Source organism: Marmota flaviventris, chromosome 3 (genome assembly GCF_047511675.1).
Source record: "Marmota flaviventris isolate mMarFla1 chromosome 3, mMarFla1.hap1, whole genome shotgun sequence".
Taxonomy (NCBI): domain Eukaryota; kingdom Metazoa; phylum Chordata; class Mammalia; order Rodentia; family Sciuridae; genus Marmota; species Marmota flaviventris.
In genome coordinates, this window is record NC_092500.1 from 60,340,639 (window position 1) to 60,356,442 (window position 15,804).

At 37.5% G+C, this 15,804-nt stretch overlaps 1 protein-coding gene and 1 pseudogene across 1 annotated transcript; both read right to left on the bottom strand.

Annotated features, from left to right (window-relative positions):
- Window positions 1-1,296: 1,296 nt before the first annotated feature.
- LOC114086296 (transmembrane protein 203-like) lies at window positions 1,297-1,812 on the bottom strand (annotated as a pseudogene).
- A 3,931-nt stretch (window positions 1,813-5,743) lies between these two features.
- On the bottom strand, window positions 5,744-6,682 carry LOC114087471 (olfactory receptor 6C2-like). Its single transcript, XM_027928971.2, has one exon. It carries the CDS (start codon window positions 6,680-6,682, stop codon window positions 5,744-5,746), a length of 939 nt encoding a protein of 312 aa, XP_027784772.2.
- Between the last annotated feature and the right edge of the window lie 9,122 nt (window positions 6,683-15,804).

Genomic DNA, 15,804 nt, shown 5'->3' on the forward strand with positions numbered 1-15,804 from the left:
TGTCTTTGGCTCTGTGCTCCATATTCTTTATCTGTAACACAAGAATGATAAGAATGGTATATTGTTTTTAGTTAATAACAAGTAATGATCATAATAATTATAGATTATTAGTTGACTCTATTATTGCCATACATATTTCTTAGTGTGATGCCTGGCATATAGTAAACAATGTAAGTGCTCTTATTATTTTACTTGACCATAGGAAAAATCTCTTCTGTATTGGAGACACTCATGTTTGCCACTCAGGTGGCATTTCAATGTATGCTGTTTTGTGAAGTTTCTTGTATTGTTAACCTTTCATGGTTGTATATCTTATATATTGTTCTATTGTTCTGGGGCAGATTTATTTATTTAGTTTTGTATTTCTATGCTACACAGCATAATGATGAATATACTTTCAAATATCTATTAAGGTGTGAACAAAATGTATTGAACAGTAGAGTTCTAGGGCTTTCTCTGTTGCCAGGAGAAATGATTACCTGAGTGAGAGACACTGAACTTTGTGTAGGTTTGTTTGTTTGTTCGTTTTTCATTTCAGGAAAGCATTATCTTATTATCATCTCAGCGAATGTTCTCACTTGGCACCTAACTGGCATCAAACCAAAGACCTCAGGCCAACAAACCTGGGCTGCTCACAAGCCCCGGTAAATTGGTCTTTATGTCAGGAATATCAGAACACCTATTTCTGTCTTTGGTTCCTTTGAAAGGCCTAAATCTGTCTCAGATGCACTAATGGTGCTGGCCACAAGATGGTGGGAAAGTCCTGAAATTGCAATCTGCTGGAACAGGAAGCCAAGCTACTATTTGCTAGTGGGATTCTTTTCTCAGGTGGCAGAACCAGATAGGGTCCTAATCATGCTCATTGTCAGCATTCTTCTGTCTCTGCCTGAGCTGGAATGAATAAAGGGCCATTCTCTCTCAAGGCTCAGGGGAGCTGTGAGCTCTTTGATCAGTGCTGCTGGCTGGATAAAATCCTAATTCATTTTGCCACCTTCATAAAGTATACCCTCAGGATCCATGCTGAATACTCAGAGCCCTTCCGGACATTTTAATTACGTGCAGTTTCCTACTGTCCGAATAGTTCAGGACTGTCTGGGCTGGGTCCCTTCTTAGGATCTCAATTCAGGATTAGGTACTCAAAGCATGAATAACAGGAAATACATTCCAAAGACGGAGGATGCTCTCTCTTTAAACAAGCAAACAAACAACAACAACAACAACAAACCCCAAAAAACCCCCAAACCCAAAATAACTGCAGAAGAAGCAATGTTAGACATCACAGAGTAAACTGGTCACTCAGCCGGGCCAAGCAGGCGCTGTGTTGTGTTTAGACCAGGATCTCTTCTCTGAGTGATGCATGTAGGGACTCAGCTTGGAGGCCCCGCAGTTCAGTTGTGCAGCTCTCTTTTCCCAATCCCTGAAGATCACCAGCAGCTGCAGCAGAATGAAGACCAGAGGTGCGGTCAGGACGAACCAGAGGTCTCTTGTCTGCTCCACCAGCTTCTGGCACAGCAGCATTTCAAAGACGCACTTGAGGCTAAGGACCATAAGAACCCAGAAGAGACGCAGCACTGCCAGGTGCTTTTCCCAGTCTTGGAAGAGGCGCAGGGTTAAGATAGTGGTAAAGCAGGTGCTGAACCCGGCAGGGTTGAAGAAGGGCACGAACACGTTCCACCAGGAGAGGCCTGTGGCCAGGCCGTCCATTCGCAGTGCTAGAAGCGTGGGGAACACCAATAGGGGCAGCAGGTGCAGGACGATCTGGAAGGCGGCGAGGCCCAGCCACTGAACCAGCCTCTTTAGTCAGAAGAGCATTGTGCTGGCAGAGTGTGGGCTGAGCCCTGCGCGCGCCTAGAGGCCTTGCGCCCGCTCTGGTTGTCTTGCTGGGGTTGTCTCCAGCAAGAGGCACCTGGCGGCCCCGCCTGCCCGGTGCCTCTTGCTGGGGTTGTCTCCAGCAAGAGGCACCTGGCGGCCCCGCCTGCCCGACCCCGCCCACCCCTCCTGGACCAGGCCCGGGAGCACCCCTGATCCCCAGCCTCACCCAGGGCTTAGGGTGGCCAAAGGCCTTGTCCTGCTGGTCTGTGTAGGGTTTTTAATATCCAAAATAGCAATTTTCCAATCTTTTCAGAGAAGCCACTTTGGGATCAATTGTGCTAACAAAGAATATGTCCCCTGGGGGTGTTGGTACTAACAAAGACACTTTGTTCTTTAATGAACAAAGATTAAATGGATATTTAAGAGAAGCCATCCCACAGAGACTTGTGAGGAAGTTGCAATGGGATCATCACAGGCAGGTGGTCAGCAGGCTGGAGAGAAGAGCAGCAGAGATGGAGCAACGGGTTGAATGCCAACCTTACATTGATTAGCCTGCAAAAGACATTTTAAAGTTTTTTTTTCTCAAATCTATCATTTAGGTAGCCATAGATCTTTCTCATCATGGAGAAAGTAGTCATTTAACTTGAGGATTGTATTTATTTTTTTAGTAGACTTTTTTTTTTTATTAAGGAACACTTTTATATTATGGAAGAGTGAGAAAATAATACAGAGGGTGTCCACATATCCTATGCCCAATATCCGCTATTATTAACATCTTACATTGGTATAATGCACTTCTTATAATTCATTAACCAATACTGGTACATTATTATTAAATAAAGCCCATAGTTTATTCAGACTTTTAAACTTTTACCTAATACCTTTTTCTATTCTAGAATCCCTGGGATAGCACATTACATTGAATTGTCATGTATTTTTAGGCTCCTCTTGGCTGTGCCAGATTCTCAGACTTCCCTTATTTTTGATGACCTTGGTATTTTTGAGGGGGTACTGGTCAGGTATTTTGCACGATGCTCCAGTATTGGAATCTGTCTGCTGTGTTTGGGATGACCATAGAGGTGAAGCACAATTTTTGGCCTGTTACATTGAGGTTACTGATCAACATAACGTATGACTGTTGATGTTGGCCTGGATCTCCTGGCTCAGACTGTTTGTCACACTTCTCCACTGTAAAGATTCCCTCCTCCCCACACTGTTTCTATACTATACTCTTGGGAAGGAAGTCCTATGTACCTTGCCTAAGGAGTGGGGAGCTATGTTCCCCTGCTTTATATTTACCTACATAAATTGTTTGGACTACTTCTGCACAGGATGTCTCTTCTCCATCATTTATTAATTTATTTAAATATTTATTTGTACCACTGTGGACTCTTGAATATTGGATATTTTGTATTATAATTTGATAATATTTTATTTATTTTGTTACCCAAATTGTTCCAGCTCTTTCAGTTGCTTCTCTGTACTTCTAACATACCTTATCTATATAATTGCACTTAAAAAGATGGTTCAGGAGGCTCATACTTGAAGAAATGTTCTAGATACCAAAGTCAGGGGTGAATGTAAGCAGTCCTGTTTGCCTTATGAGCACTCACTTTTTTTCTTTCTGAGAGTGACATATAAATTCCAAGTTACCAGGGACCTTTCCCTATTTGTTTAGTGTAATATTCTCAGTGAATAAAACAATGCTTACCACAAGCAGTTATTCAATAAATAATTGTTGAATGAATAAATGAAATTAAAATGGCAGTTCTTAGAGGAAAGTGGTAGGAATATTTTCCTTGCTTGCCTTAAGTAAAATGTAATGATATAAATAATAACTATAGTACTGTCTTTTCTTCCTTGCCCTTAAATCTTGCATTGTAGCACATTTCCATGACCACACTCTCATTTCCTTGATCATGCAAATAGCAGTTTTAGCGTAAGGTCTAAGTGACACCAAACTAGATCATATCTAATTAAGAAGATATTTCAGGCTGCAATTGTGGCTCAGTAGTAGAGTGCTTGCCTAGTATGTGTGAGGCACTGGGTTCAATTCTCAGCACCACATAAAAATAAATGAGGGATACTGTGTCTACCTACAAGTAAAACAAATATATATATTTTAAAAAGCACATCTTTAATTTATATTATTGAACTATGTATGACATCAGAAAGATTTTAGGTTATGTATTAAAATCTGACAACGATATGTAGGTGATGAACTGGCATCTATTATTAAGAGTTTTTAATTCTTCCTCTGTCAGAGGCATTTGCCCTCAAAGAATAATAGAAACAAGATTAATACATACATAACACAAACATTGAAAACCAGTAGGATTATAGTGACAAAAAATGTAGAATAAAAATATTTTTGTTGAGACTGAATATTTAGATTAGAACTGTGATAGCAATGATAGGTGTATGAGAAGTAAATAAGAATTTTTCATAGAAAAAAATAATAATGCTGAGTGACTAAAATTGGGCATAGATCAGGAAAAGCTGAGGGCAAACAGGGTGACACACATATACACATTGCGTACATATATGTTTAAATTTTGCCACTTGGTATAAAATCCCTCTACCCTACATGTAAAATTAAACTCCACAAAGTTCTGAATATTTTCATTAATCAGAGTTGGCAAAGTTAATTCTGGTCCTCAGTTATTTGATGCACTCCATGTTGAGATTACAGAGACTTGACCAATGCCCTCCATTTATGAGTGGGTACAAGAGAAGAATGCTGCACTGTCCAGAATAGAAGTAGGTGATAAGCTTGTCTGAACCTACTTTATGTCAAGTGTTGGTCCTATCCATAGGCACTTGGTTCCTGAGTGGCAAATTGGGCAGATTTTAAAGATAAACTTTATAATGTTAATTTTCTGTTCATCAATCAAGGAAAACAATATTACTACACATAAATTCTGCTTGATAAGGACTCACAATATGGGTGAAGTTATTAATTCAGAAAATATATATATCACAAAGATATATGATTAAATTAATGAGAGAAACTAGAGGACACATGGTTGTGTTTTGTTGGTGTCTTAGAAAGGCAAAAAGAAGAATGCCCTTTGGCAATACTCTGATTTTTTTCTCAATATTTTTGAAGTATAAATGAAGATTATACCCATACTATGGCCATTATATGAACAATTTATAAGTCTGATCAAAATATAAAGTGTAGTTGAGCAGTTTGATGTTTGATAAACATAGATAATAGTTACATATGTACTATAAAAGCACAAAAGTTTATTTTCATAATTATAAAGCACAAAACAACAAAAGACTTTTTATCAGTTATCCGAATTCCAATATGTGCATGACTAGTACTTGTTTTTCTTCTTCACACTCTTCTCTAGACCCATCCATGTTTTCCAAACTCTCATTTTATCTTTGACATCTTAGAATATCCTTTCCAAATAATGAAATTGTTTTGATAACTTGATCAAGCTTCTTAAACTCTAACATTGTTGAATCAAGAGATGCTGTCAATTTGAACAGTTGGAGAACTTACCTAACCAAAATTTAGTCATAATGTTTCTAAATTCAGAGCTTGTTCTCTGTGAGTTTATGTCTCACACAAGTGAGAAGCCGTCTCTGGATATTTCCATTCTACATAATAAGAAGGGCATATGGCCAGAGATGCAACTTCTGCTTTGCATTTCCTTTTTATGACATTGGGTCTTTGACTAATCTCTGGGGCATGCAATTATTGAAGAAACCATTCTGAATAAAGGAAACTTAAAAGAAGACAAAATAAATTGTTTGATTTTTTTGGTTTTTGGATTATAAGAGAAAAATGTTCCAGGGAGAACATTAGCTTGATGCGTCTACCAAATAATAAGAAGCCATGTTTGTCACTTTCATGAACAGTGCTCACAGTTATTTAGATTTAAATTTAAGTAAGCCTCAAAAAAAAATCAATAGGCTCTCAATTCTTTGTGAGAAATACAGTCCGTTTTACTGTGTCTTTGAAAGCTGCTTTTACTTGTTTGTTTCGAAGTGTATAGATGAAAGGGTTAAGCAAAGGGGCAACTGAAGTAGTGAGGATGGACACCACCTTGTTAATGGCCACTCCTTCCTTTGCTGAAGGCTTGACATAGATGAAGATGCAGCTGCCATAGGTGATGGAAACCACAATCATGTGGGAGGAGCAGGTGGAAAAGGCCTTTTTCCTTTGTTGGGCAGAAGGAAATTTTAGAATGGTCTTGATGATGTATGTGTAGGAGAGAGTGACACACACCAAGGTAATACTTAGCGTCAGTATGGCAGAAGTCAAGACTATTTTCTCTAAAAACACTGTGTCTGAGCAGGTTATCTGTAGAAGGGGAGACGCATCACAGCCAAAGTGATCAATCTCATTTGAGTCACAGAATTCCAACTGGAGGCCTAAGCCAAGGGGTGGGAGGATGATCAGTAGGCCAGCAAACCAACAGCCGAGGACAAGTATAGCACAGACTCTGTTGCTCATGATGGTTGTGTAGTGCAGGGGCTTACAGATGGCCACATAGCGGTCGTAGGACATGGCAGCCAGGAGATAAAATTCTGTTGCTCCCAAGAGGACAACAAAAAATAATTGGGTGGCACAAGCATTGTAAGTAACAGTGTTGTCACCAGTTGTCATGGTGTACAGGAATCTGGGAATACAAACAGTGGTGAATGAGACTTCCAGGAAAGAGAAATTTTGGAGGAAAAAATACATGGGAGTTTTAAGGTGAGAATCCAAAAGTGTGAGTGTGATAATGGTGAGGTTCCCAGCCACACTCAACATGTAAGTGAGAAACAAAAATATGAAAATTAGAACTTGTAGTTTTGGATCATCCGTCAATCCCAGCAGGATGAATGTTGTTATTGCTGTATGATTTCTCATCCCTGCCTTGTGCCAAGTCACAAGCAAGTGTACCTGAAGAGAGGTGTCAAAAGAAGCCAGCATTGGAGCCTGACTGGTGACATCCCAGCCAGACAGCTCAGTGCACTTAATATTTCTTTACCTGATAATCAATTACCTCATTGAAAATACCCATACCACTGACATCTTACAAGAAGGTTTTTTACAGAAAATTTTGAATATAGATCTTATGCTTGTAATTCTCTGATGACAAACCACATTAGTAAAAATGTCAAATAAGAACCAAACAAAACATAAATCATATGTGCAGAATGCAGTTTATTAACAATATTGCCTGGAGGTGACACTCTATGTGTTCTTAATCTGGAAGAACTATGACAATTTTGGACTTCTCTTCTCCCATCTTCATCTTTCTTTGCCTTCTCCTGCCATAGTGTAATGTTCTATGTTCAAAATCATGGAGGATCTGTTAATTAGGATTTTATGTTCATCATTTAAATTTGTTGCAATGAGTTTTAACAGCAACACATTCATCTTAGTGTTAATTTTTCTTTGTGCTAAATTATCTCTAAAAAGGGTGATAAGTTAGATCACAAAGGTGCACCTTAGCTTTTTTGTTTTGTGAATGAAAAGTATTTCTTTTTATGAGTTCATTTTAGATACACAGTATTGTGAAACATTGTATTGGGGTTCATTTTAATATAATTATACAAGCATGGAATGTAATTTGCTCTGATTCAGTCCTCACTACTTCCCCTTTCCTTTCTGGTGTTCTTTTGCTCTTTCTTCTATTTATTTATGATTTTTATGTTTATGCCCTTTGGATATACATGAAGGTGCAATTGATTGGAGCATATTCAAAGATGAACATAGGAAAGTGTGTCAGATTCATTCCACCCTTCTTTCCCCTTCCCTTCCCTCTTTCTAAATCCCTTTCCTCTGCTCCACTGATTTCTCTTCTATAGTGAAAGGAATTTCTAGCCAGTTTTGAGACTCTTAGACATTGTGTTTCCTGAACCTTCAAAGTTGTATAAAGAACCATTTTCTGGAACCTGAGCATGAACCTGATTGCGTCCTGCTGTGGTGTTGGTCAATGACAGAGCCCAGGAGGAGAGATCTGTGGTGTTGCTTTCTTGGCAGCCTGGTCCACCCAGTCTTCTTAGTGCCACTCAGTTACCTGAGTCTGTCTGTGACCTCTTTTTTGAATGATTCCTGCTGTTTCATTCCAATCATTCTCCCTGCTAATTTACCAACTGTCTTCCTAATCTTGTTTATGTTCTCTGGGTTTTTGGTAATGTAACTAGCTCAGGCAACATCTAGGAACAGATGGACTCTTACAAACTCATCTTTGTAAACAAATAATGAAGTTCCCTACCTTTCTCTTTGGCCTTTATCTCTGTCCATTTCAGCTCTTCTCAGAAGTTTTAAGCCTCCTTGTATTCAAATTGATGTATTTTCAGGAACCACATTAGATATGGGCTCAGGGAATTCTGCTTCACTTTGTATCCAAACTTAAACCCTCATTGCAGTTCCATATTTTAAGCAGCTGTTTTCAGATATACAACTTGAAAATTTTATAAATTCATTATCAGCAGTGTATATGTATTTAATAACTTAAAAAATATAAAATATGTTATAAAATATGACATTATAAAATATGTCTTAGTAGGAGGATTGTTAAATGATCAATTTTAGATATAGCTCACAATTTATTAAAAAACCTATAAACTTTTGTATAAAGGGGCTAAAAACTAATTTTTTAATGTTTAGATAACTGCCCCACTTGCACCCAATATTTGTGGTCCATTTGAGAATCAAAGACACTGTACATTTCTTATTTATTACTGTTCATGAAAACAATCAACATTCATTCATTCAAATGAATATTCAATAATCACTTATTATGTACAGAGGATTATATCAGAGACTTGAGGTCCACCTATTATAAATTTGCTGCCTAAAGAAGATTTGAGACCACCAGTAGAAAATAATATTTCACATTAGCATATTTTCATTGACATGGTAACATAAGGTAACAGCAGAAATGTAATTTTGGATTCAAAACAGTTGACTATTTTATGCTTCTTCATTTACAATTGTTCTTAGTTATACTAGTACCTATTCATATTTTCCTATATCAATTCACATCCAACAGGCTCTTTTCTTTGTACAAAATTTGGCAATCCAAGGTGTCACCAAAAGCAGGACATATGGCTCAGGGTTCACAGATCTGATTTTAGAACAAGGAAAAGAGCATGGAAGAAATAATTCACCTGAGAGATAATATTGTACCATCAGGGCCCCTGGCAAATACACAGTGATATGCCATATACACTGCTGATAATGAATTTATTTATTCACACTGAATTACCCTTGTTCCCCTCCCTCTGTTCTCTCCCATGTATTCTTAGTCACTTTGCTGATTTTTTTAAATGAACTGCCTAGTGAATTTTAAAATATATTGTAGACACTTCTATCTTATGTTTGAAACAAACCTCATTTAGTCTTCATTTGGGACCAGTATTTCTCACAGATTGGACAGTTTAGGTTCATGAAGAGTTTGAATGCTGCATCTGCCAAAACTATGGCAAAAGGACTTCAATACCTGAAGGATAAAAAGGGGATGTTTCTTCTAAGATCATATCTAATATGGATATTATCTATGACACTAGCAGATATTTCTGAGTAGAGGTGTCTTTTCTGTAGTCTTCTATGTTTCTAGAGAGTGAAAACGGTCTCCTCTACTGATACTCATGGCCAGGATAAAGGAGAAACTGGCCAACAGAGGAAAATTCTAATTTCATTTTTCTTTAGAATAACACTTTTATAGAATTAATTGTCAACCCCCTTCAATGAACTGAATATAAGACTTTAAAACCGATTGTTCACCCTCTGCCTGATTTTCAGAATATGGAATATATGTCACAAAAATTCCATACTAATTATATACTTACTTTTTGGACCTGCCTTCATTAGAGGGCTTTGACAGAACCACAGTGTAGGAGCATTAGCTGTCGAGGAGCTTTGTGTGTATTCTGTGCCCACTCATTTTCACCTGTCCCAGTCCCCACCCTCAGCCTCCACATGAGCACATGTATGGGTGGACACACACATGCACACACACACTCACACTCAGGCAGGTGTGTCAATTGACAGTTCCTGTCTAGATTTTCATCACTCCTGCTATCATGAGACCAGTCTCTATCCTCTCTTTATTCCACACATCTAAAATGGCATCTTATACCAGATTACCCATTGATTCTGTTAGTTCAAGGAAAAAAAATAGTGATGTAGAGCAGAAAAGAAAATTCTAGTCTGTTGGAGAGCTCATGTGGTCTTGGTCAGGGAGGCAGGCTTCCCTGAAATTTCTGTAATAGCAGCCTTTGCTTTATATTGCTACCCGTGCACAAGGAACAACAGAGCAAACAATTCAGTCCTTGGTGACTCAGATTGAGAGGTTATTCACAAATTGGTGGCAGTCTAATGAACAATGTAAAAATTTATGTAGCAATAGGGACAGTGTCCTCAGAGACCTGGAGAGTTTAGTATGTTTGAATTCAGTTTTGATTAGTTTGTTGAATCTCTGTATTTCCCCTGGATTAGATCCTGCCTGCTACTTCATATGTATTATATGTTATGTATTTGTAACCTATATCTCGTGTAAAATAAAAATACTATAGTTAAAGAAAATTTAAGAAGTCCTTTTTTCCAGGTAAAAAAAACTGAGGATCAGAAGACTGCGAGTCAGTATGCTTCCAGGGGTGGTGCAGGTTTTGAACAGAAGTTTATCTTACACTCCAATATCTGCTTCCATGGAACACAACATGAGCTCCTTCCCCCAATAATTAGGAGGTTCACTGGCATTTCAGACGTGATGTTCTCCTAATGTGCCTGGCCCACATTGTCATCACACCCCTTCTAACTTACAGCTTTTCTGATAAGCGGTGAACCTACCTCTAATATTTAAAGCAACAGAGAGTTTTGCATCCTAAGCACTGAATGAAAAGTCCTTGGTCCCAGGATATGTTCTATATTTTTTTGTATTTACTGTGACTTCTCACTACTTTGTGGAAGTGACTAAGGCTTTTTCTTTGACTGTTTCTGCCATCATTTCTGGACTCCAGCTCCTGCTGTTCCTGTTGATTCTTTTGTCACATGATGGAGGTGTGCACTGCAGCAGGTGTCTTGGCTGTCCCTCTTCTCACTGCACCACCTCCCATCCACTCAGCACTGCTCTTCTGAGTTTTCTCACACATCACTCCTGTCTCTCTGTCTGTCATACCTGGCAAAGGGGATAGGTTGGAGATAAAGGAGATGTCTCTTTATTGAGTAAAGATTTTTTTAAATAAGCTCTTTTTAGATATTCATGAGAGTAGAAAGTATTTTGACATATTGTACATACATGGAGTTTGACTTTCTGTTCTTGTGGTTGTACATGATGTGGAGTTACACTGGTCGTTTATTTATATATGAACAGAGGAAAGTTATGCCCAATTCATTCTACTGTGTTTTGAGTGAAGTTTTGAGGAACAGCTGATGAGCTGTAGCTAACACTGGTCATTTCCCTCCTTGTTCTGCTTCTTTTTATCCATAGTTACTGAATGCTAGTTTTATTGATGGTGACAAAGTGCCCAGGTAAAATACTACACAGCCTCCCTGAGAGCTGATGTAGCTGCATGGCTAAGATTATGGCTGCTGATAGACTATCCATATTTTAATTGCTGTTATTGCTATAGAACCATCAATTTCCCTGTGAATTCTGCTTTAGTTGTATTTTCAGTTATGTTTCTCAGAAATCTTATGAATGATTTCTATCTTAATTCTCTTTGACCAGATATTATGTTTTGCATAATTTGAATCCTTTGAAATTCATCTATATCTGCCCTGAATGCCGTCTAAGTAAATATTTTCTGTGAACTTTAGAACATTTCTGCTCTTCTTTGGGTGGAGTGTTCTGTAAATAAAGTCAGTAAGGCCATAGTTATAGAGGTTTTGCTTAAGTCTCCTATATACTTACTGAATTTCTGTATTAGTTCAATTAATCATCGACACAAGTGTTTCAATGTTTCTAACTATAATAGTGTATTTGTCTTTTTCTCCTTGTAGTTTAATCAGTTTATGCTTCCTATATTTTGAAGCATTATTCTATGTACAAATACTTAGAGCAGTTATGGTTTCTTAAAAATAGAGTTTTTATCACCCTCAAACTTGTTATCTCTACTAAAATTCTTTGATCTAATTTACATTGTTCATTGTGAATATGTCCATTGTGAATTAAAAAATTTGGATAATGCAATGCATTATTATTTGTTATACGCTATCATCTAACTTTCTGGATAGTGATATTTCATCTAATTCCTTCTGAAAATCTGTTGTTCAATTTCTGTCTTATATTAAAATTTACTTTCTTTTAGGCAGCAGAGTTGCCATTGCTGCTGCCTATTTTTCTTCCTCTCGCCTCATAGTTTTTCTGTCTTTCCATGGTGACGACACTTGAAATTCACTCTCTTAACACATTTAAAATGTATGCCATGGTATTGCTAAGTATAGTCATATTGTTGTGCCTTAGATCTCCAGAACTTAGTTGTCTTGCTTAGCAAACTTTGTACCCACTGACCAAACATCTCCCTGCTTCTCCCACCCCGCAGCCACTGTTCTATTCTATGTTTCTCTTCTGTTTTTTATCTATTTTACATTCCTCATACAAGAGATTAAACAATGATCTTTTTTAGTGTCTGACTTATTAACTTAAAATAGTGTCCTCTAGGTTCATACATATTGTCAAAATGCCAGGATGTTCATTTTTTTTATGGGGATTCTTTTTTCACTCCTTCCACATTTTTTAACTGGTGCATTATAGATAGTTGGACATACTGTTATGTCCCTCAATGTTGTTACATACATGGTGTTGTTACAGACTCCTGCCTACACACAATAGAACAATATAATGTGGCAAATATCACTCCCCGGCACTTCCCTGTTTCCTTCCCAAATTTTCCCTCCTCCCTTTCTTCTAATGATCTCCTTTAATTTTCGTGAAATCCCTGTCCTCCCTTCTTTTCCATTACCCCTCTCTAGCTTCCAAATATGAGGGCAAACATGTAATCTTTGATCTTCTGAGTTTGGCTTATTTCACTTAACATAATGGCCTCAATTCTATCCATTTTCCTGCAATAGACATAATATCATTTTTCTTTATGATGGAATAAAACTCTCTCTCTCTCTCTCTCTCTCTCTCCCCCTGTGTGTGTGTGTGTGTGTGTGTGTGTGTGTGTGTGCATAAGCACATCAGTATTGTATTTTTTTATCCATCCATCCATTAATGAACATCTAGACTGGTTCCCTAGTTTGGCTATTGTGAATTTGCTGCTATAACCATGGTATGCATGAATCACTATAGAATGATGACTTTAATTTTTCAGGATAAATATCAGGGACTGATACACTTTGGTCATATAGTGGTTTCATACCTAGCCTTTGAGGAAACTCTATACAGATTTCCATGGTTGTACTAATTTAAAATCCCACCAACAATGTAAATGTGTTCCTTTTTCTCCTCATTTTCTCCAGAATTTATTATTATATGTATGCTTGATGCTGCTTGCTATGAATGGTGTGAGATAAAATCTCAGTGTAGTTTTTTTTTTTGTACCAGTGATTGAACTCAGGGCCACTCAATCACTGAGCCACATCCCCAGCACTATTTTGTATTTTATTTAGAGACAGGATCTCACTAAATTGCTTAGTACCTCACCCTTGCTGAGGCTGGCTTTGAACTCACAATCCTCCTGCTTTAGTTTTTCAAGCCACGATGCTGGGATTACAGGTGTGAGCCTCTTTACCCATCCTTCAGTGTAGTTTTGATTTACATTTCCTAATCGATAATGATGTTGAACATTTTTTTTCATCTATTTGTTGAACTTTGTATTTTTTATCTTGAGAAGAGTTTAATTCATTTGCTCATTTATTAATTGGATTATTTGATTTTTTGGTGTTAAGTTTTTTGAGTTCTTCATATATTATAGATATTAATCCTCTGTCACAGAGTAGTGAGCAAAGATTTTCTTTGATTCTGTAGGTTCTCTCTTCACATTCCTAATTCTTTCCTTTGCTGTGCCATCTTAGTGGAAAATATTATTTGGTTCTATTATGTATCTATCATTGATCTGTCTTCTTTCTATCAACTATTTTTCACTTTTCTAATAATCATTGATTATATGCAAACATAGCAACAGGAGGTCACCTGTCAGTATCCATAGATTGCCTAAGGTTGGGGCTGTTCTACTTGCACCAGACAGGTGAAATGCAGCTCTCTTGGCAGCTTGGGAAGGTTGCCCATGGTATGTGTCATGCCCCTGTCAGTCTCTAGGGCCTGTGTGTGGGTTGGGGTCATCTAATGTGCCTAGGTAATGCATCACAGTCCGTGCAGCCTTTACCTTTTAGTCTCCATGGGAAGCACAGTTCGGGGGTGGGGGTATAGCAGCAGCTCAGCAGAGCAACTCATTCACTGCACTGGGGGAAGAACACAGTTGGATTGGGTCTCAAATGGAGCAGCCTGGGTTGGGGGGAGTACTACATGGACTGGGTCCTGCCTCTGGTGTAGTGCAGTGGGGCACACACCCTGATGATGTCAGACTGTCACTTTTGAAGATGACATGACCTTATATATAAAGAAAGACCTCCAAACTCCAACAAAAACTAACTAGAACTAACAAATTTATTCAAGTTGCACACAAAATGAACATACAGAATAAATAGCATTTAAATACACCAATAGGAAATTACTTGAAACAGAAATCGAGAAAGAAATTTCATTTATAATAGTTAAAAAATCGATGCTTATGAATAAATTTAAGCAAAGAAGTGCAAGATCTCTCTATATAATAAAAACTATAAAATTTAGATGAAAGAAATTGAAGAGGACACACATACAAAAATGGAGCAATATCCTATGTTTTTGGGTTAGAAGATCAATATTGTTAGAATGTCTGTAATAGCCCAAACCATCTACATGTTTAATGAAATCTCTATCAAAATGCCAACGACTTCTTCACCCAAACTGAAAGCACAATTCTGAAATTTGTGTGGAACCACAGAAAACTCCAAATAGCCAAATCAATAAACCCCCAAAGCCATTCAAAAAATAATGAAGCAGGAGTCATCCTGTTACCTAAGTTCAAAACACAGTGTAAAACTTAGTAATCAAAATGGCATAGTGTTGGCACAGAAACAGGGACATAGACCAGTGAAGCAAAATAGCCTAGAAGAAAACAGAAACATACACAGAAACATAAGCCAAATGATCTTTGACTCCTGACTCTCCAGTTCCAGAAATCAAGTTAAAATGAATGCATGTCTTAATTATTAGACTTTAAACATTTTTATGAAGATAGTGATGTCCTGCCTTGTGATTTTAATCATTGACTTACATGGTGTGCTTACCACTCTCTCCCAGCATATTTACACATTTCCTCTCTCCCATAGATATTCAGTGTACATGAGGCTAATGTTAACCAAATTCTGACGATTCATTGCTGACTATTCTGATGTCTTTATCTGGAACATAGGCAAGACCTTCACTGATCTGGTGGAATTAGACACAGGAGGAGTTGAATATATGTGTCTCGTGGTAGAAGGATTTTAAGTAGAATGGCTCATCATGTTTTACAGTCCTAGTTATAGTAAAGCAATCAATTTAATATCTATTCTTCCCAGTATTGTATAAAATAGATGCTGTTAATATCCATATATTAGTGTTGAGAAAGGTAAGCTTTATAAACATCAAGTAAATAACCCTAGGTAATTCTGATGGATTGTCCAGAGTCTGAGATTTGAACTAAAAGCCTGTGTTTTAAATCACTGTGTGGCATTGCTTCTACCTTACCACACAGGTTTTGGAAGAAATTTGGGTGTGGAGGAACTTAATAATGTAGGTGTGACTGTTTAAGGATATTCTGTATCAGTTAAATGGTACATCAACGAATCTGGGATAAATTGAAAATTAAATTAATTACTAGACATTCAAAATAGAAGAGGCTTTCCATACAAGACCTTTTATTCAGAAATACTATACATGCTGCAATACTTTCTGTGGGTCTGACAATTTGTATTCATGATCAGTAGAATCCAGCTTTTACCTTAAA

Coding starts and splice junctions, on each gene's coding strand:
- LOC114087471 (XM_027928971.2), bottom strand. CDS start 6,682: ATGAGAAATCATACAGCAATAACAACATTCATCCTGCTGGGATTGACG.